Source organism: Capricornis sumatraensis, chromosome 2, assembly GCF_032405125.1.
Source record: "Capricornis sumatraensis isolate serow.1 chromosome 2, serow.2, whole genome shotgun sequence".
NCBI lineage: Eukaryota > Metazoa > Chordata > Mammalia > Artiodactyla > Bovidae > Capricornis > Capricornis sumatraensis.
The window spans coordinates 24,150,699-24,173,145 of NC_091070.1; the positions used below are offsets into that span (position 1 = coordinate 24,150,699).

Consider the following 22,447-nt stretch of genomic DNA (forward strand, 5'->3'; position numbering starts at 1 on the left):
AGATAACAAGAAATCATTATCTATTCACAATCAATGGCAAAAGAGATGCCATTAAAAGCATGAAATCATTTTTCTTATTAATATTGAGCTTGTTGTTTCCCACTTTATTAATTATTAATTTGATTACCATATTCTTTTTATCCTTGAGAAATAGTAGAAATTTATATTCTTACTTCAGATATAACCTTTTTTTGCACTAGTAGATTCCAAAACAATGAGGTTTAATTAGATTTACCTACACTCTTTAAATAAGACATTTTATTTTTAACTTTTAGATACTTTCTAAACTTTGAAGGTTGCAACTTCCATGGAAAATCACTTATTGTGATCTTTTTCTTTTACCCTTGACACTTTGAAGATAACATTAAAGCCAAAAAGATGCTTCAAAGACCGCTCAAGTTGCAAAAAAAAAAAAAAGGGGGGGGGTGTCATAAATAATGATTCTATAGCCCAGGGAACCTGTCAGTGAAGTTTGGGTCCATTTTTACCTTCATAGAAAAAAATCACCTTGAAAAATGTTATTGCTAACAGGCAATGATGTTTAAGTATGCACAGAACACACAATAGGTAAATGTAAATGTGTAGAAATTCCTTGTATGCATGGTGGTAGTAAAAAGTCACACAGTAGAGTGCATTTACTTATTTTTACAGACATACTTTAGTTAATTAGGTGTAATTTGTACATAAATATTTACATAATTGTTACTTGAGTACATAATTTCCTAACAACTACTACAGAGTCTTCTGCTAATTAAACAATTTTAAATGATAAAGACTATTTGTGAAAATCTAACTAACAAGTACTAATAAACTTGCTAAGCTATCCAGGTGGAATATGATTACAGCAGTGGTTCTCAAACTTTAGTGTGCATCAGGATCTTATAGAAACCTTGTTAAACAATGGTTGCTGGGCCATAGCCAGAGATTTTGATTCAGAATGTATAGTTGGGGTCTCAAATTTTTCATTTCTAACAAGTTTCCAGGTTATGTTTGTGATCCTGGTCAGAGGACTATACTTTGAAAAACACACCGCAGACAGAAGAAATGAGATAGATTAATGATAATGTGCACAACTTGCTATAACATTCATAATCACCTTATATTCAATTTTGTAAAACAGACTGAAATAAATTTAATGATCCTTCATCAGAGCAAAATATAGACCTTAGTGAGGAGATAAATTAGGTAAAAATAGGCAGCTTAATGCCAAACAATTAAACCTTCCTGACTCTATTCACTAATGCCAGCAACTACATAAATTTTATTTTACACTTTAAAAAATGGTAATAATAAACAATCCATATCTTGTCCCTATAAGTATCCCACAGTATAGATAAGTTATCTTTAATATATTTTTTCCTCAGGACCATATATGATGAATAAAATTTACATAGAGGACTCTTAGGGATGTTTAAGGAACACAACTATAAATTTACTCTTTTCTCCCCTCAATTAAGAAGCACAGTGGAAATACGAATCACATTATTATAAAGGCAACTTCTATTCTAATTAACTGAAAACACTCATTTACCTATTTCATTAATTTATATTACTAATTACAAACATCTTTCAACCAATCACAACATATCAGTGAATCAACAATGTGACCAAATGGTTAAAGACTATTGCCACAAAGGAGAAGCTGCAACCAAGTAATGAAAATATTAATAGTTATTCCACTTTTACTTAGGAGATATATACCTATTTGTAATGTATTTCTTTTTGGAGCTTTAGTTTTCTTAGATATTTACTATTCTAAGACTATTTCTTAGTCTTTTTCCACTTCTAGAAGAAGCAGAAAGCTTTTCAAAATGGAGATACTTCATTTCGTTTTTCAGTTAAAGCTATACAATACTTAAGTAAGATCTGGTTATAATGAAAAAATCAAAGGAGATGGTAAAATAAAAATCTAAGTATCACAGGCAAATTTATCTTCCAGTCCATTCAATGAACATATACTTTGCAACAAGCATGAGATGCTGAGTGAAGAGTCTCTTGTTTCCACTGTTCACCTCAATTCCCAGAAGCACCACTGAGTTAACCTATCACCTGCTAGTTAAGATTTTAATGTTTAAAGAAAAGTATTTTTGTACAGGGCATCCCAGGTGGCGCTGCGGTAAAGAATCCGCTGGTTAGTGCAGAGGAGACGCAAGTTTGATCCCTGGGTTGGGAAAATCCCCTGGAGGATGAAATGGTAACCCACTCCAGTATTCTTGCAAGGGAAATCCCAGGGCAGAGGAGCCTGGCAGGCTACGGTCCAGGGAGTCGCAAGGAGTCAGACATGCCTAAGCAATCAGACATATTTCTTGTATAACATGGCCCTAAAGCAAGCCAACCAATTTATCTGGCTCAACCAGACATAGAATTTATTATAAAGTTAGCTGTACAAATACACTGGAGGTGATTAAAAGATTTCTACGTACTTTATGAAAACTCTTACCCCATTTGTTAACATCTGGATTCCAACCCTTGTTAAAGAACCAAGTTGAGTACATGTACATCAGTAAATACTCCTTAGTGAGTACTTATTGGGTACTTTACTTACTCAGTGAGTAGTTTTTCATATTATTTTTCTCATTTACCTAAATATTAACAATTTGACAGTCAAATTATCAAAAAAATAACGTAACTCAAATGAGTGAACTATTTTTTGTAAGAGATTTTTCACAAGAATAGCATTTATCTTTATAGTCTAATAAGTAGTCTATAAATTGCATTACTTTTTATCTCATTACAGGAAAATGTGAGAAAATAGTGGTATTTCTACAGATTATTAGCATTTTTATATATACATTATACATTTATTCATTTTTGGCATTATGTGAAAAACAATAAAGTTCATCTTTATTGTAAGTTGTTGGTTACATGTCTTTTAATCTATAGAGAACAAAATATTATTAATTCATGCTCTTCAAAGGTTGATATATAGATATAGAAAAATACCCTGTTTCTCAAATATGAAGAAAGATGAAGTAGAAAGATGATCCAATTGAAATTTCACTGAAAGGCTGTTGTCTGGTCAGTTAACTGGGGAATACATAACCCAGCCTCTTTATTCCAACTACTCTGGAATTCTGTTATTTTTAATGTTATTAGTGGTATATAGTATAAGTAGAAACATAACAGAAGCTACATTAAAAAGCTATCTAAAAAATCTACACATTGGATTTCCACTTTATTAATGATCACACATAATTACTAAGTTTCCTTATAGCAGTGTTTTTAATGTTCATATAAGTTAAGCTGTGCTCAAAAAAAAGTCAGAATAAAAGAAATAAGCTCTCCTTTAGGCTCATAAGTACTATTTGCAAGTGACTCACTGACAACTGATTTTATAAAAATTAAAACTTTGCTCTTTGCCTAAAGATACAATAATTCTCACTGGTGGATTCTTTAGAAAGTATCCACATTAGAAACATGTAATTATCACATCTGAAGTTCTTTTTCAACAAAACTAGATTTTTACCAAAACAGGCACTTGTGAAAAAGGGAGAGGAAGAAAAAAATAAGTGAGGTAAAGGAAGCAGAATAAGTGGAAGACCTGCTAAGAAAAGAGAAAAATCAAAAAATAGCCCATTCTTATTTTAAATATTATTATGAGGTGTTCTATTTTGTCTTCTCCTACCACCCTCAGTTTTAAAATTACAGGCCAATGGGGAAATATGAAAATGAGTACAGTACTTCTTAAAAGCAAAGAAACCCAATATCACCACTGTACTGAGATAACCCTAACTTAGAAGAAGTCCAATAGTAAAGATGGGAGAAAAGTCTACATCCATATATATCTGGAGACTATGACATGGTGTGCATGCGTGCATACCAAGTCTCATCAGTTGTGTCCCGCTCTTTACGACCTTATGGACTGTACCCTGCCAAACTCCTCTGTCCATGGGATTCTCTAGGCAAGAATACTGGAGTGGGTTGCCATGATCTCATCCAAGGGATCTTCCTGACCTAGGGGTCAAACCTGCATCTCTTAACGCCTCCTGCATTGGCAGGAGGGTTCTTTACCACTAGCGCCACCTGGGAAGCCCAGGACATGCTGTAGCTTGAATTAAATAACTTGTTCTCTTATAGTTTTGCTCATCTAAAGATTGATTTTAAACCTAATAACCTCTCACTTTATGATCAGGCCTTTTATTCATTCTATAACCTAATTGTCTTTCATTATTCACATATTAAAGAAATATCAGCTTTTGTTCTGGAGAAGCAATGGCACCCCACTCCAGTACTCTTGCCTGGAAAATCCCATGAACGGAGGAGCCTAGTAGGCTGCAGTCCATGGGGTCACTAAGAGTTGGGCACAACTGAGCGACTTCACTTTCACTTTTCACTTTCATGCACTGGAGAAGGAAATGGCAACCCACTCCAGTGTTCTTGCCTGGAGAATCCCAGGGACAGAGGAGCCTAGTGGGCTGCCGTCTATCGGGTCACACAGAGTCGGACACAACTGAAGCGACTTAGCAGCAGCAGCAGCTTTTGTTCCTATGCTTCCAGAAATTTATCTCTCTTTCTCAGCTTTTCATTTGTAAAAAGGGGCAATCATATTTGTTATCCTTCTTACAAAACTAAAGTTCAACACAATAAAGTGGTTTTTAGTTAACTAAAAGGATGTCATAATATTTTTAATGCTAGTATGATAGATAACATTATATATTAATACAACATAAATTTATAATGCCATGTAAAAGCTCTTATTTCTCTTACTCACTACATTGAAAACATAAAAAGGAGTACTATTACTAAGCAACATAATTCAGTAATAGGAGAAATATTCACATCAAAAGGTTTTATTTATGACTTTCTTACAAAACATCTATAGATATTCTATTTAAATACTTAACAGATTCCTATACTGCATAATACAGAAGAGATACTTTATTATCTTTTTGTAAGTGAAGAAACAGACTCACTAATAAATTTAATGAATAATGCAAAGCCACACAGTAAATCAATAAAACTTAGACTTGTGGACTCCAATTCTGAAATTAATCCATTAAATCTAATTGCTATGTGCTTTCAGTTTAGAAAGCACTACACCCTATACAGACACAGGAAGGATCTCTGTACTTTGTTTAAATGCTACAGAATATAAAAATACATAGCATCATTCCTAACATGTAGCAAATGCTTAACAAATGTTGAATACTGAAATTTGTACTAAAACATAAACCTAACGTCACCTATGTTGTGCAAGTTGCTATTATGCACTACAGTCAAAGAAAGTGTGAAAACTGAACAGTTCTCTCAGAAGCAGTATAGAGTAGAAGTTATGGGCATGTTTGTTTTCAAATGTGTGTGAATTACCAGAAGATGTTTGAAGAATGCAATATGCCAGCAATAATCTTGAAAACTTAATGAAGATTTATCAAGAAACAGCAGTTTTAGAGATACCAATTACCAGGAATATAGCCTTGGACATTACCATAAAACCTCCAAAGTAAATTGGGAAAAGAACGTGAGAGGATTATAGATGTATTTTGAAGAAAGAAGAACTAACAGAACCTTCTGCATTTATGTTTTCACCCAAAGGCCAACAAAAAAAAGCAATGTAATTATATACTTAAGCAAAGATGGAAAAATGTAAGTATCCATCACTGCTTGTGGTAAATAAGTTGTTCAAACTGATACACCAAACAAATAAATATAATTTTTTTTAATTTCCATAACAACCATAAATTACAAATTAAGGCTGTAAAGGCAACATCAGCCTGACAAGAGATCAGGATGGACTAAGATCCAGGATGCTGGAAAATAGGGGAAAACAAAGAAGCAACATTTGACTCAACTCAAATTAATGCTCTGCTTCTAATATTTATCATAATCACTTAAAACAAAGAATTATTATACTTTATAGCAGAAAAATCTACAAAAGTCTCAAAAAAGAGTGAGAAATAAATAATTCAGTGAGTTAACAACCCGGAACACATTATTTATTAAATAAAATTGATGTGTTAGAAGAAAATATTTGCTTTTATTATAATGGAAAAAAAAAATCTCTTAACAAAGGACTTAAAAAGAATGAGAGGCCCAATTTTGAAAAACTGTTCTAAAAAGAGGTGCCACTATCCTATGCAAATGAAAAAGCGAAACCAAAGAAATGGAAAAAAAGATCATAAAAATAAAAAGTTCTTAAAAAGTTAAAGAATAGCTATTATATCCACCCTTAATTTGAAACATAAAATATCCTATGAGATTCTCCGAAGGAATCATAATTTACATGTGAGTATACCCTTGTGTACACACACAGGTATATATATACACACATATACTTTTTTGGTATGGGACTTTGGGCTGACATCATAGAATCAGGATCTTTCATTTAAGCTGTGAAGATCCCCAGATCTTTTCAGATCATCCAGATCTGAATGATACTTACAAAGGTACTTAGAATTATGTAGTTAACTATCCAAAAACCTCCTCTATTTCCTTCAAGTCTGAGATTTAGAAGTCAAAATAGAGTCTATCCTTAAACAAAAACACTTCATAAAACTGAAGATAATGTATATGCATGTGTACACACAAGTACATGTCTCAGGACTGAAGGTGAGTTCTTAAGGTTAGGGTTATAGGCAACTGAATAGTTGATTTTATTAGGGCAGCTGGTTGGAATAGGAAAGAAGAAGTTAGTTCTATCTACTGAAATGAAGTGAAGTCAAAGTCGCTCAGTAGTGTCTGATTCTTTATAACCCCAGGGACTATACAGTCCATGGAACTCTCCAGGCCAGAATACTGGAGTGGGTAACCTTTCCCTTCTCCAGGGGATCTTCCAACTCAGGGATAGAACCCAGGTCTCCCGCATTGCAGGCAGATTCTTTACAAGCTAAGACTGGCACTAAGCAAATCCCAACACCTAGTCAAGAATGAGTAGATATAACCATTTCTACCAACATGTAGACAACATACACAAAAATATACACATATATACTCCTGAAGCTGCTCATTTATTGGGTTGGCCAATATAACACTGCCTCTTTCAGTGCTGTTTTGATGTTCATTTTAGCCCACATATACACTTTATTAAGTGTCTACCTGTTCTCTATTCAAACTTTAGAACAAGTTTATTAAGAACAAGTGAACCTCAAAATAGACACTTCACACATATATGTCACAAAATGAAAACCTGTATAAAATAATTTCCAATATAACTTATTAATACTTTTAAGATATATTCTATTATCTGCTTTATTTCAGTGCTGTTTAAAAGCCTGCTGTCATTCCTATGTAAGTGATCTGTTCTTTCTCTCTGGCTAGATTTAAGATTGTCTGTTTTGTTTCTAAAGTTTTACTTTTATGTGGTTAGGTATCAATTTATTTCATTTATTCTTCTTGAGATACATTATATGTTGAGGATCTGTAGATTCATGTTTTTCTTATCAGTTCTATAAATTTACAGCCATTATCTTTTAAAATCATGTTTTTTCCTCCATTCTCTCCTTTGGGGGCTTTGATATATTTTGGACCTTTCATTTCACTCTCCATGCCCTATTTCTCTATTTTTTTCCCATTACATCATCTCTCTGTGTGATAGTTCTGATATGAGATAATTTCCTCAGGTACATATTTCAGTATGCTAATTCTCTCTTCTACTGCTCCAATCTGCTGTTTTATCTGTCCTCAGATGTAAAAATTTTAACTTTTATTTTCTTATTTCTAAGAGTCCCATTTTCTCCCCATTTGCTCATTCATAAATGATGGTCTCTTGTTATATTTTTATCTTTGCAAGTATGTCTCTGTTCTTCGGATATTTCATCATCGACTAGTGAACCCTGGATTTCCAGGGACAGTTTGATATACTTCTGCTGTGTCTGCATCCTTTCTGGTTTAGTATTTGTCCTAAACAAATTCCCCTAATATGAGCAAAAAATAAGAATGGTTACCTAAGTCTTCTCTGTCTTACATTTTGTATTTGATAGCTCTAGCAGTCATCTTTTCACTCCACCTATTAATTAATGGTTTTGTTGCCTTACTTGTGCTTGGGGAGTTTATATGTCCTTTGACAGGATATGCCTCAGAGGGTATGCTCTTTTACTGGGCCAAGTTTTTCCACAGTGGGAAGGTATTTCAAAGTACCAAATCAAAATATATTTAGAAATCTATATTCAGAAAAAAATTAAAGCTATTAATAAAAAGCGTTTAAAAACATTTGCCTTTTCCTAATTTTAAATAACCATATATTTTTTCAGTTAAAATCTCATCTTCATATTAAGCTTCCTTGGTGGTCCAGCCTGGATCTGCCTGCAATGCAGGAGACAGAGGTGTGATCCTGGAGTCGGGATGATCTCCTGGAGAAAGAAAAGGCAATCCACTCCAGTATTCTTGCCTGGAAGCCTCATGGACAGAAAAGCCTGGTGAGCTACAGTCCACGGGGTCGCTAAGAGTCAGACAAGACTTAGCAACTAAACAACAACAACTTAATTAAAAAGTCACCATTTTATGCTCTTATTAAACACCTGTAATGTGCAAAATATCCATTCTAAAGGAGATCAGTCCTGGGTGTTCATTGGAAGGACTGATGCTAAAGCTGAAACTCCAGTACTTTGGCCACTTCATGCGAAGAGTTGACTCATTGGAAAAGACTCTGATGCTGGGAGGGATTGAGGGCAGGAGGAGAAGGGGACGACAGAGGATGAGATGGTTGGATGGCATCACCGACTCAATGGACATGAGTTTGAGTGAACTCCGGGAGTTGGTGATGGACAGGGAGGCCTGGCGTGCTGCAATTCATGGGGTCACAAAGAATCGGACACGACTGAGCGACTGAACTGAATTGAATATGCAAAATGCTATGGTCCTAAATATTCTAACACAAACCACGAATTATGAAATTTGAAGACAATTTCTGGTAAATAAAATAAGAGCTTTCTACAGATGGTCTTAAGTTTTCTTTTCAGTTACTAATCATCATGAGAAATAGGACATCTAAAAAAGGCTTTTACATTCTACCCTTCTTTTAAGATTGATCTTAATTTTGACCAGAGGGCATCCAGTTGGGGAATGAGAAAAGAATTTAACTTGTAAGAGATATTTTCTTTTAGAACATTTGTGCAAGATCTCTATGAGATTATTACCTCTGAATGCACAGTAAGAAAACATCCATTACTTTAATATGATTACGAATAAACCAAAGAAAAATTGATTCCTCAACATCTAAAATGTTTTTATGCTGTTGATGGAAAATAATTTCTATTTCTTCATAAATACTAAATATTACAAGAAATCTAAAAGCATTCAGAGAGAAATACAAAGGTCTTCAGTGGTTTATATTTTATAAATATCCATATATCTAACTAGTGAACTTTTCAGGTATTGATTTTGATGTTTATGGAATTACATTCTATTAAACATACATGAACTGTGGTGCTGGAGAAGACTCTTGAAGGAGATCCAACCAGTCCATTCTAAAGGAGACCAGTCCTGGGTGTTCACTGGAAGGACTGATGCTGAGGCTGAAACTCCAATACTTTGGCCACCTCATGTGAAGAGTTGACTCATTGGAAAAGACCCTGATCCTGGGAGGGATTGGGGGCAAGAGGAGAAGGGAACAACAGAGGATGAGATGGCTAGATGGCATCACTGACTCGATGCACATGAATTTGGGTGAACTCCGGGAGTTGGTGATGGACAGGGAGGCCTGGTGTGCTGCGATTCATGGGGTTGCAAAGAGTCGGACATGCCTGAGCAACTGAAATGAACTGAACTGAAACATACATGAAGAAGCTTTGCACCAAACAGTTTCTGTATCTGAGGCAACTGACTTCACTCAATGTTCTCTTTCACTTCACTAGATCTTCTGTGCTACACATGTATTGTGTTAGTGCTTGTCAGCAGGACTAGAAATACTTGATGTAGGAGACAAGGGGAGAAAAAGAGATAAAGGGTTTCAGAGACTGGTTATTAGTACCTGCTATTGTCATTGCTGGTATTCAAAACTGAAGGAGTGAAACTTCCTCCACAGAATGCTTGCATAAAGAAGCTACATCTTCCTTTGCAAGGTATTGAATATAATCTACTGTTCTTTAAGAAAGAAAGGAAAAATAAGAAAAAGAAAAATTTTATGACAACTTGCTTGTTAGGATTAGTTGTCTACAAAGAGTCTCATGATTGCAAAGACATTTAGATCTTCTTATTAAATATAAAAAGAACTTGAAGTCCAATAAAGGTATGACAGAAATATTGCCTTTACAGGTTAAACTTTACCAAAGAAATATATTATACAACTTTATTTCCAACTGAAGCTTTTCTCAAAATAAAATCAGAATTTCAGATGTCACAAGAAAAAAGTATATTTATTATGAACAAAACAAGCTGAATAAAATGATTTAGTCATATTTTCCTTTATTCCAGATCTTATACTTTAAAATATCTATTTTTTCACTAAACATATTTTTCAGAATGAATACAAGTAAAGCAGAATCTTTTAAAATTGTTCATCATTGTTAAAAAAAAAAAGTTAAATCTGGATGTTATTTCTATTTTACTGCTTTTCTCCTGACATGTGAAACTTTGATCTTCCCATAGCCATACTGTCAAAATAAATAACTTTAGTAGGACATCAGGGGTTGGGAGAAAAAACAGGTTACTAAAACTTATCTTAAGTGTAACACTTTAAAGAGATTACCTTAAAGGAATCACTGAAGTACTGACCAATAGGAAAGAAAGTAATTGCTCTCAAGTTTGAAGGCACATATCAAGTTAGGGAGCACAAATAAATTCCAAATTCAAATGACTACTTAATCAAATCCATAAAGAAAACTGAATATCAAATGAAATTCCTGACACCCAGAATTCAAGTGAGCTTTAGTTGACAGTGAGAATAAATTAAATTAGCAAACATTTTCTGTGTTAGTATACAGTTGTATCTTGGAGTGTGTGGGGGTTATCCCTCATTGTTCTTGCAATTAATTCAAGAACAACCTCTTGAACATTAATTATCTATTTATCTAGTCATTCTCTATTCTTTCACTATAAAACCAATTGGTTTTAGGTAACCCTGTATATTAACAGCTACCAAATCACTAATCTGTCACTGAAGGCCCTAGATTTTAAAATTAAAGAGATTCTTATTGGCATTTAAACTATTACCAGAATCCTTTAGCTGTGACAAGATATTAAATAGAGACATTCTTAATCTTAAATCAATAATGCTTGTAAGAGGCAAAAGGATTCCCTCATATGCAATCACTCTGACTTTGAACATTTTCCTTGAATAATTAGAAGAAAATAACAAAAATTTGTGGATGATATTAGAAATGCATGTTTTGCCAAATGCCTTTTTCCCTCTTTTGGAAAGTAAGTTCCTTGAGAGCAAGGATTTTGTGTTACAGATAGCTAACTGGTTGTATAGCACAGAGTTAAGCCTTTTTCAATAGATTCTGAGAGAACTGTTAGATGTACTGAATTAATTTCTTTCTTATTCATACAAAATAGTACTAGTTTACACACCACCCTTGAGAGAATTGAGACAACAGTCACTCAAATCATTTTCTGTGTTTGATAATTTAGATGAGGAACCTTGGCTAAAATCACCAAAAATTTATTGAGTTAACAAGGGAAAACATTATCACTTAAAAGACTGAAAGTATTTTTTCTTAAACCCATTATTAGTGCACTTTTAACTACTCTAGTTTTAAATCCCTTGATGACAAAGAACAATCCTTTCCAACCTTTGTAACTCCTTTAAAGTCTAAGACACTATGATGCAGAGTTCAATTTAGGTAGAAAGCTAGGTATTCAAATTGAAGACCAATAAATTGAAATGAAATTGAAAGATGTTTGCTCCATGGAAGAAAAGCTAAGACAAACCTAGACAGCAAGAAGCAGAGACATTACTTGGCCAACAAAGGTCTGTCTAGTTGTCTATGGTTTTTCCAGTAGTCATGTATGGATTTTAGAGTTGGATATAAAGAAACTGGTTGCTGAAGAATTAATTGATGCTTTTGAACTGTAGTCTTGGAGAAGACTCTTGAGATTCCCTTGGACTGCAAGGAGATCTAACCAGTCCATCCTAAGGGAAATCAGTCCTGAATATTCACTGGAAGGACTGATGCTGAAGCTGAAGCACCAACATTTTGGCCACCTGATGCAAAGATCTGACTCATTTGAAAAGACCCTGATGCTAGGAAAGATTGAAGGCAGGAGGAGAAGGAGACGACAGAGGATGAGATGGCTGGATGGCATCACTGACTTGATGCACATGAGTCTGAGTGAACTCCGGGAGTTGGTGATGGACAGGGAGGCCTGGTGTGTCGCAAAGAGTCGGACACGACTGAACGACTGAACTGAACTGAACTGATTTCATTTCAAATATTTTTTAAGTTCAACCTTCTCCAGAATCACTTTTGCTTTCCTCAAACCTCCAACATTTGTATTATTTCAATTTTTTCTCCCTTTTATTCTTACAATAGAGCGTCTTCTAAATCTCACTTGGTCTTCTGTGGCCTTTCTGAAAGTTTGTAACTTCTTCTACTCCTAATAAAGTATCTTGGACTTGTTATCATGCTAATGTTGTATCATGTACATGATTTGCTACTAATTTAATTTCTCCTTAGACAAAAGCATTAAACGCTACTGAATTCACTTCTAAGTAAATACCCAAAAGGATGGAAAGAAAAAAGGTACTTGCACAGCAGTATGCTGCTAATGTTCATAGCAGTATTAATAGTCAAAAGATGAAAACAACTCAAGTATCCCTCGGCAGATGATAAACAATCGTATATATACACAATGGAATGTTCTTTAAAAATGCATGAATGTGTGATATATGCTACAACATGAATGAACCTGAAAATATTAGGCTAAGTGAAATAAGTCATATAGAGAAAGAAAAAAATTGTATGATTCCACTGGTATGAGGTACCTAGAATGGGCAAATTCAGAGACAGAAAGTAAAATAGAGGTTACCAGGGGTTGTGGAAAGAAGGAATGAGGAGTTACTATTTAATGTACAGAGTTTCTATTTGGGATTTTGAAAAAGTTCTAGAAATCTACAGTGGTGACGGCTATACAGAATGGTGAAAGTATTTAATGCCACTGAATTGTACACTTAAAAATGATTAAAATAGTAAATTTTGTTGTGTGTATTTTATACATTAAAAAAAATCTACTGAAATAATTTTCTTGGTATTTCTAGAGCAGCCCTTTGGTTCACATTAATTTTACCTCTATTACTAAAAGAAAAGAAAAAGGAGAAAAGAACCAACTATGGATACCTTTTTCTCTATTTCCTGTTTATCACTCTCTTTTTAGCTTTCCCCTATTCCTTTTCTCTCTCATTTTTTGAAAAATAAAATAAAATTTAATATGGATACTCAGCATTTTCTGCACTTCATGCACAATGATGTGGATACATATGCACATAGAACACTTCAAGTCTACATACACACACATGCATGCATGTAAACACTTCCCAATTTAAATCTCCTTAGATTCCTGAAACTGAAAATTTCACAGTTCTTCTCTACTTCCTGTCTGATCTTGTCATTCACTTAAATATAAACGAATACTCTTTCCCTGCCGCCGCGGAGCCGCGTGGAGGCGGAGGCTCGGGTGCATTCAAGATTCGGCTCCACCCGTAACCCACCGCCATGGCCGAGGAAGACATTGCTGCTGGAGTTGTAATGGATGTTAATACCGCTCTGCAAGAGGTGCTGAAGACTGCCCTCATCCACGATGGCTTAGCACGTGGAATTCGCGAAGCTGCGAAAGCTTTAGACAAGCGCCAAGCCCATCTATGTGTGCTTGCATCCAACAGTGATGGGCCTATGTATGTCAAGTTGGTGGAGGCCCTTTGTGCTGAGCATCAAATCAACCTGATTAAGGTTGATGACAACAAGAAACTAGGGGAATGGGTAGGCCTCTGTAAAACTGACAGAGAGGGAAAACCCCATAAAGTGGTTGGTTGCAGTTGTGTGGTGGTTAAGGACTATGGCAAAGAATCTCAGGCCAAGGATGTCATCGAGGAGTACTTCAAATGCAAGAAATGATGAAATAAAAAATTGAGTTCTTGTTTTCAAAATAAATAAATAAAAACGAATAAGACAATAAGCTTTACATGCAGATAATTTTTATTTCAATTTTTTCTAGATGCCAAATACTAATATCAATTTAAAAGTCTACCTACACACAAGAAAAGATAATCTAAAATCTAGGAGGAAAAGATAAATACATCAAAAGGATCTCTAAATGATAGTACATAAATTATGGAGTGGCAGAGAAATGATATTCTCAGGAAAAAATGGAGCAGAGTGGAAAGTTACTTTAATCTTACCTACATAGAACTACAAGACAATTTATTATTTTTAGAGATGATACTTGAAAGTTTCAAAAAACCATTCTGGTCTTAACTAGAAAGGATAAAAGTAATAGGAGCAATTTATCCTCATGAAGCCCTGAAAAAATCAGGGAAAACAAATTAGAAAACAAATTTAATATATGGAAAATTACTGATAGATCCCACATACAAGGAACAAAAAGCACATAGTATGTGATATGAAAAGGCAACTGAAGCAAAGATGATAAATGATTTAGAAAGAAAAATCTATTTCTCAATAGAAGGAAGAATGTGGAGTTGTATAAAAAAGCAGAAAGGATAGTGGTAGTGACTTTAAGTCAGTTTAGGAGTAAATTGGACTAAAATAGTAAAGGATTTTCCATTGCTAAGATATGTTTGGACAATAAGTAGGCAACACTTCTCTTGGAAATAAAATCTGATTAGGATTACAAGACAACAGATGAACACCACCAGTGATTTAGCACAGAAGTATAAAGGAGGCAATATGGACCAAACAGCAAGTTGCATGGCTGAGTACATAGGCGATAAATGCAATGTCTCAAGACAACTAATTGGGCAGCCATGTGCAGCAAACAGGTAGAGAACAGTAGTCAAGCATATTCAGTCAGCAGTCCAACTTAGTGGCACAAGGCAAGTGGAGATAGGTAACAGAAGTGTTAAACAATCAGAACCTACTTATAATATTACAGGCATAGACTCGGTAGGGCAAGATCAGGCAGACAGACAGCACAGCACTTGGAAGGCCACAGTAGAGGAGAATGGTAGGAGAGCAGATAAACAATGTTGGGCAGTCTAAAAATGCTAAAATAGCAGATGAATATGTAGTATCAGGCCATTTGCTGATGGACAAAGCACCAGTGAGTGAAGAACGCAAATCATTCAGCAGATAAGTAATGGGGGCAAAAAGTAGAGACAAAAAATCAAAGGCAGTCAAACAGGAAGACAGAACAGCAGAGAAGCGATGATAGATCATCAGAAGCAGTTGGGTAGGGTAGTGAAAAGCTGTCAGCAGGGGAACAAAACACCATTCAGGAAAAGATGAGATTAAGAGTGAAGCAGTCTCCTGAATGGAGTGTCTTCCATCTAGGTAATAGTCATCAATAAGCTGCACATGAGAATCCACAAGAGAAATAGCACATAAATGGAGAGAGCAGATGGATCTGAACTCTATTGCCCAGGGATACGAAATGACCCTAGAACATAGATACATAACAATCCACAAGGAAATTAAACAAATGGGATAAATGGGTCCAAGCATTTTTATGATGATAAAAGAAATCAAAACACTAAAAATTATTAATCTGGAAATGGTCAGCTGGGATTGAAGTCTTCGCTTACCCCTTTCTGGAGCCCACAAAATGGGAATGTTGGGAATTTCTGCAGCAGAAAAACAGAAGAGAAAAGGGATTTCTGACTCCCAGTTTGAGGAAAGCAGGTCAAATTTAGGGCTGTACAAACTGGTTCAGGGAAATAGGAACCAGTCTGAACCTTCTCCCTTCCTCAGAATCAAGCCACTCCTGAGGTTTGGGAAAGGTTTAGGAAGCCCTCACCCCATCAATCCCCACAACCTCCCCTTTCACACTTACCTCCAGTGCAAACAGTTTCCAGCAAGGAGGTACTTGGGAAAACTCATTCTCATCTCTACACCATGGCAAAATTTCAGGATGGCCAACTAATAGTCCTTCCTGTATAGGCCAGGTTCCTTCCTGTTCAATGGGATCCCTTCCACCCTTTGTGAGTGAGCAGAGGGGCCAGGTTACTAGAAACTACCTACCTCTTTGAAAGTGGATGAGAAAAGAAGCAGGGGTAGTAATAAAATAAATAGTAGTATTAGTAAATACCTTGATGATCTCATCAGTTGTCATGAATTTTAATTCCATTAAGATGCTGATGACTCTAAAGAAAAATAGTATCTCCAGCCCAGACTTCTCTCAACTCCAGATGCCCATATCTAACTGCCAGCTTAACATCTCCATTTGGATATCTAAAGGCAGTTAGAAATTTCTATGACCAAAGTAAAACTCCTGATCTTCCTCCTCAGACCTACTCTTCCCATAGTCTTCTCCATTTCAGTAAATGGCAAGTCCATTCTTCTAACTGCCCAAGTCAAAGTCTTGGTATCTACACGGAAGGCACTCAACACATTTGATTCTAACAAGTGTTAATTACTATAGGGCAACTCCTTTTCCTTATTAAATTCTCAGAAAATTCTTCTGAAATGTTCTGAGTTAAATTCTCTGAACACTCTTACATACTATGAGCTTCTGAATAACAGAGGAGATGCGTGTACATGGTAGGTGGGAATGTTCTAAATTAGAGGACAAATCTTGCCTGCCACTTGTCTTTTGCATGCCCTGTAATCTAATGTTAATCTTCAAATGTTTAGATGATTAAAAAAACTCAAAAGAAGAGTAATACTTCATGACACGTGAAAATTATGAGAAAGCCAATTTTAGTGTTCATAAATAAAGTTTTATTGGTGGCACAGCAGGGCCCATTTATTGATATCATCATATAGCAGCTTCTGTGACAGGCTGGCATAGTTAAGTAGTTATGATAGAGACTATAAAGCCCACAAAGCCTAAACTATTTATTATCTCTAAATATTTACTTCCTCTAGAGAATAAGTTTCCTGATCCCTCTTCTAAGGTATCTTATATTTAGAAGGCAAAGAGTAACAACTGAAGTTTGAACAAAGTTAAACTAGAGCATTATTTTTAATACTGCTGCTAGTATTGCACAAGATACACCCATGAGGGAAGGTGCATTTATATTAGGATTGGCTTTCAGTATTATATAAAAGCAGATCTCTCATTCCTCTAATTATTAATATTTAATACTGATGGTGATATTCATTCATCACCCCATAGAGCAGTCCCATCTTAAGAGACAGGATACAGTATAGATAAGCCTTGAAAAATACTAAAAAGGAAATATATGAGAAAGGGAAGTAAATAGGACCCACAAAGAGAACTCATATCAAAGTATGCATATCACATAATTAGCCAAACCTCTAAATATCATGTTTAACAACAGTGGGAAATTAGTATAATGTGAATCTCTTTGAATCTCATCAATAGGGTTATACTAAAGTGTCTTCTTTTATAATTTAGGTCTCCTATAAATTACAGTGTTGAATCTTTGAGAGTGTGAGAAACATTATGATAAGATCGCATTTTTTTATGGCCATGCCGCACAGCATGTGGGGTCTTAGTTCCCCAAAGATCTAACCCTTGCCCCCTACATTGGAAGTGGGGAGTCTTAATCACTAGACCACCAGGGAAGTCCCATTTTTATACAATATTCAATACTAAGTTATTTTGTCATTGCTTCAAATTTATAGAAAAGCATTTAAAAGCACTTAAAAAAAATTTAAAACTAATCATCTCTTAATCAAAACTGACCTTTCTTCTCCTCTTACAAAGTTTCACCCTGAGGATTATTACCTGCAAGAGTAATATATCATATGCTGCAATCAAACTTATGGAAGGAGTGAAGAGGTGGGGGACAAACACTTAAATTACCCCAGTGACATTCATCACTATAATGCTATCTTCACAGAACATTATAATATATTGACTCTTATTAACTGGTCCTTCCAGCACAATCAATTGCTTCTTCTGCATTGTTGCCTTTGATATTTGATGTCTGTGTCTCTCTCTCTGAGAAACTGGTAACAGTTCATTCTCAAGCGTCACACTTCCAACAACTTTACTGCTTCTATCTTCTCATCACCTTTTAAAGGAACTTGGATTCTTCCCGTAAATTCTCAGTTGTGTGCCTGTTAAGATTTTCTGAAATGGTTACTCTCTCTGTTGGATATTCACCTGCCAGTCTTTAATAGCAGCCATGGTCTTCCCAAATTCCAGTATGAGGAAATAATACTCGTAAAATTACGAGAATAATTGCAAAAATTTATTTCGTTGAGTCCATTTTCTTACTCCCTATCAGTTTCTTTTTAGGCATGGCAATAACATGAAGTCACAGATATTCTGCTCTAATTCAGTGATAGAATTCTAAGAAGCTCAGAGGACTTGACAGATATAAGTCATCATATTACATTTTGTGTGAAAAGCGACATTAAGTCTGTTTCATGGATGAAGATCTAATAAAGGAAGATGAATTCACATTCTTGATTTCAGAAAATAAGAAAGGAAATTTCTGAAATCTTCATTCCTGAAACTATATCTCTAGATAAACACACTTTTAGTATTTTATATTAATATTTGCAAAATATTTAATGATGTTTTCTTGTCAATGTCTTAGCATATATTTTATAGAACTATCCTACTATGCCGGCCTCTGTTCATTTTATGGGAGTAGATTGTAAAATGGTGAGTTGGAACACTGATGTCAAGGTTTTATTTCTCTGATAAATTCAAGGTAAAAATAAACATTTAGCATGTCATCTCTGCTGCTTTTTCCTTTCCCACAACTATTCTATTGTATACCTTAGGTCCTATCTTATGCGATTTTTTCCCCAGAGAAAAATTCTTTCAATACTTACTCGACCATTATCTTCTTCCTTTGTAAGCTAAAGTTCTTTCTGTTTAGATTATTGGTAATAATAAGAAATATTTGTGTAGTAAACTAACGCTGCTTTTGGTGTTTTACTTACATTAACCCACCTAATATAACTACCCTATGAGGTAGGCACTCTTATTTTCTCCATTTTACACATAAGAAAACTGAGTAAAGCAAGTTGTGAAAGGTTACACGGTAGTAAGAGGTGAATCTAGGATTCAAATTCAAGTAGTCTGAGCTCTTAACCACTATGTTATGCTGCCTCACAAACAGTTATATGAGCAACGCTACTTTTCTAGTGAAAGCTTTAATTAGACATAGAATTTACCATAAAAAGTATGTTTGTACTCATATGCTTACTGATATGATTGATCTCTTTTCCCCATCAGGACCCCCCTAAAAGCTGAGAACGTTCTCATGCAAAGTAAGCATGCAATTAAGACATGTACTTAAGGGAAAAATGAAGATAGGATTTCATTTATGGGTTCTTCATATATGAAACGTTTCTTTTTTACCTTATGCTTGAAATTCCTAAATCCCCACCTCAAACAGCGATGTTCGCTTCACTCTGCAGTGTTGCTATGTGGAATGAGGGCCTAACAACATGATTTTTAAATGCAACGTCACCTATTGCTCTAATCACCTAAATGGTCTAATGTTAAACCAGTTACTTTTCAACTGGGATAATTATGCTAAGGAGTTTTTTCTTTCAATGTATAAATAAAACAGAGGGTAAATGTCGTGGGTAAGGGGGCAGATTTGGACTTTCAAGTAATTAGAATTACACAAACAAGGGACTCTCACATGAAAGAATATGCAATTGAGGCGTTCACACAAGGGCTGGGAATGATAAAAGGGTCATGTTAGGACTTTCAACACAATGGCTTTTGAATTCTCCTTTGCAAACTCTTAAGATACTGTGATTTCTCTATTATTATATAGTAATTTTATATAAAACCTTAGGCCAACTCAAGGATAAGGTACACCACTGACAAAAATCTATCATAAAAAAAATATGTCTTGATTATCAGATACATGCTATGCGCTAAGCTGTTCAGTCACATCCAACTCGCGGCCCCCTGGACCTTAGCTTGCCAAGCTCCTCTGTCCATGAAATTTCCCGGGCGAGAATACTAGAATGGGTTACCATTTCCTTCTCCAGGGGATCTTCTGGACCCAGGGATTCAACCTGAGTCTCTTAGGTCTCCTGCATTGGCAGTAGGGTTCTTTATCACTGGCACCACCTGGGAAACCCTGGATTATAGGTATTGACTGAAAAGGTTTCTGGACTACAAAACTGGAACTTGGTGCTTCACAGCAGTTTAAATTTTACATACAAATAATGGTACTAGGTTTGTAGCTTACACTGGGATTTCAAAGAACAAAACAAAAACCAGGGCATAGAAACAACCTTCAAAAATACTGATGTTAGTCTTATTGGGGAATGTACATTTGAGTAAGTGCCAGTTTTCAAAAGGATCTACTTTTGATGACACGATTTTATGGCATGTATTTGTTGATAGTTGTCCTATGAATTTTGGCTTCTAAGGAATCTCTGTTACTGTTTTTCATCTCCAGAGATAGTACTACTCTAGCTGTTCTAAGAAAGAGATTAAAATAACATAGTTCCAGTTTATCCATCTTTCTTTGTAAAGTGAATCCTCTGCTCTAGCCAGGAAGATTTTCTTAATTTTATCTTTCTCAGAGCTTGATCATACATTCCCCTTTCTTTCTTACTCCCATTGGTAATGTCTTCTCTCTGAATCTAAGTTCTATTTCTCTCCTTCAATTTTAGCTTAAATTCTACTCGTACAAAAATTTTACTGATTGCTCACTTCTCTCTTAATCTTTCCCTATAAAGAATTTTTTTGGTCTAAATTGGCTAAACATTTCTAGTACTAAGTTTATATCACTTTGATTTGTCAGGTGACTAGTTTAGGAATAAACACTTAGTGTTTATTCAATAAAGCCCAAGATGCTTGATAAACACTTATTAAATTGAACAAAGACTCTAAATGTTTTTTAGCAAACTGGTAGGTCACAAATGTGCCTAAGCTCTAAGACATATACCACTCAAAAATTGGATAATGCACAATAAATATAAACTCCAGATAAAAAGGACTATTACTAACAAATATCCTGAATGCTACATATTTGGGACATTTCAAGCCATATTCCAAAAATTTTAAACTCACAAAGGAACAAAATAAGTAGATTCAGACAGGATATCAGGAAAGATGCAATTACTCATAGTCCACATATAATATAAACTATTCTTTTTATTATTCTCAGTCATTTGCCTATGCCCTAAATTAGTAGTGAGAAAATGTTGACTAACATACTTAATTTTTAGACATATCCATCAAGTATGTTAATAGCTAACAACAGATATCAGATTGCAATGATTAGCAGCAGAAATACTTGGGATTATCACATTAAATTAGAGATAATAGGTAATATTATTAATTAAATGTGGAAGAAAAAGGTAAAGGAAATAAAGAACATTTAATGAGGATCTACAAAGATGCCAGGCTTTACCTAAAATCCTTTTACATGCATTATTGTCACTTACTAGTTTGGGTAACTCTGAGCAAGTCAATTAATTGATTTGTCCCAGTTTCTCCATATTTAAAACAGATACAACTCTAGTTAGTATCTGCCTCATATGGTTGAAGACTAAATGAATTAAAATTAAATGAGTTTAAAATAGCTCCTGACACATAGTAAGTGCTATATATATTTGCTAATTATTATCACTGACTACTTTTATTATCTCAATTATTAGAAGAAACAACCTGGAGAGGTATGCATTAGCTGAGTGGATGAGTAAACTCAAGTTTGAACAGTTTAATTTGTTTTAACTTCATAATTAGTTGGTGGTAGAAGTAAGATTCAAATTCAGGTCTGTCTGATTCTACAGTGTTAGTATCATATATATATATAATATGAGAAAGGTACATTACATCCCAACATATTTAGACAAAGGTAAGACATGTAAACATATTTCTCACATCCAGAACTATTTCAAAAAAATAAGAAAAAGAGATCCTTCAAAAACCGTAAAATATAACCTTATTTGGCCATAAAGGGACAGTATATTTTATTGAATCTGGTTCTTAAAATTTCCAGTGTAAGTTTCTAGTATTCTGCTCTCTTACCAATTTCATATTGTTTAGTTATCCTATTTATACAGAAAAATTTTAATCTTAAAATTTTATTGCAATATGGTTACTTTTAGTTTTACCATGTATAACAGGTACTTTACTTTAGTTACAACAATTTTAGAATTACAAAATAAATATTCATACAGTTCTACAGTATCAGCATATGATATTTTAGGGAAATAATCTTTTCTAGAGAATATTAATATGTATTTGAAAGCAACTATGTAATTTAAATGATCTGCAACAGTGATCAAATTTTCTTTCAAAAACAGAAATTATTGGACATGATGTTTTGCTATGGTTCTGCTATAATGTAAAAGAGTTCTTCTGATTTTTAAAATGTTGAGTATTTACTATAAAGTGGTACTTTTAAATGTAAATTTTCACGAGTAACAAATTAAGAATAACTCAGTAACTCAGGTCAATTATGTCTCTTTCCTTTTATTTACACAGTATTCTTGTTTTT

The 22,447-nt window shown here is 34.5% G+C and overlaps 2 protein-coding genes across 9 annotated transcripts in view; one reads left to right on the forward strand and one right to left on the reverse strand.

Moving 5' to 3' along the window:
- GPHN (gephyrin) overlaps window positions 1-22,447 on the reverse strand; it is a 546,364-nt gene that overhangs the window by 272,196 nt on the left and 251,721 nt on the right. For 2 of the 8 annotated variants that reach the window (XM_068965813.1, XM_068965809.1), the window contains exon 5: window positions 15,632-15,670. The exons of the other annotated variants lie outside the window; for them this stretch is intronic. In XM_068965813.1, the coding sequence (XP_068821914.1) occupies window positions 15,632-15,670 (39 nt within the window). The remainder of the gene's footprint in view (window positions 1-15,631; window positions 15,671-22,447) is intronic. 8 annotated transcript variants of the gene reach the window in all.
- On the forward strand, window positions 13,587-13,985 carry LOC138074003 (small ribosomal subunit protein eS12-like). The gene has a single exon (XM_068965982.1). It carries the CDS (start codon window positions 13,587-13,589, stop codon window positions 13,983-13,985), a length of 399 nt encoding a protein of 132 aa, XP_068822083.1.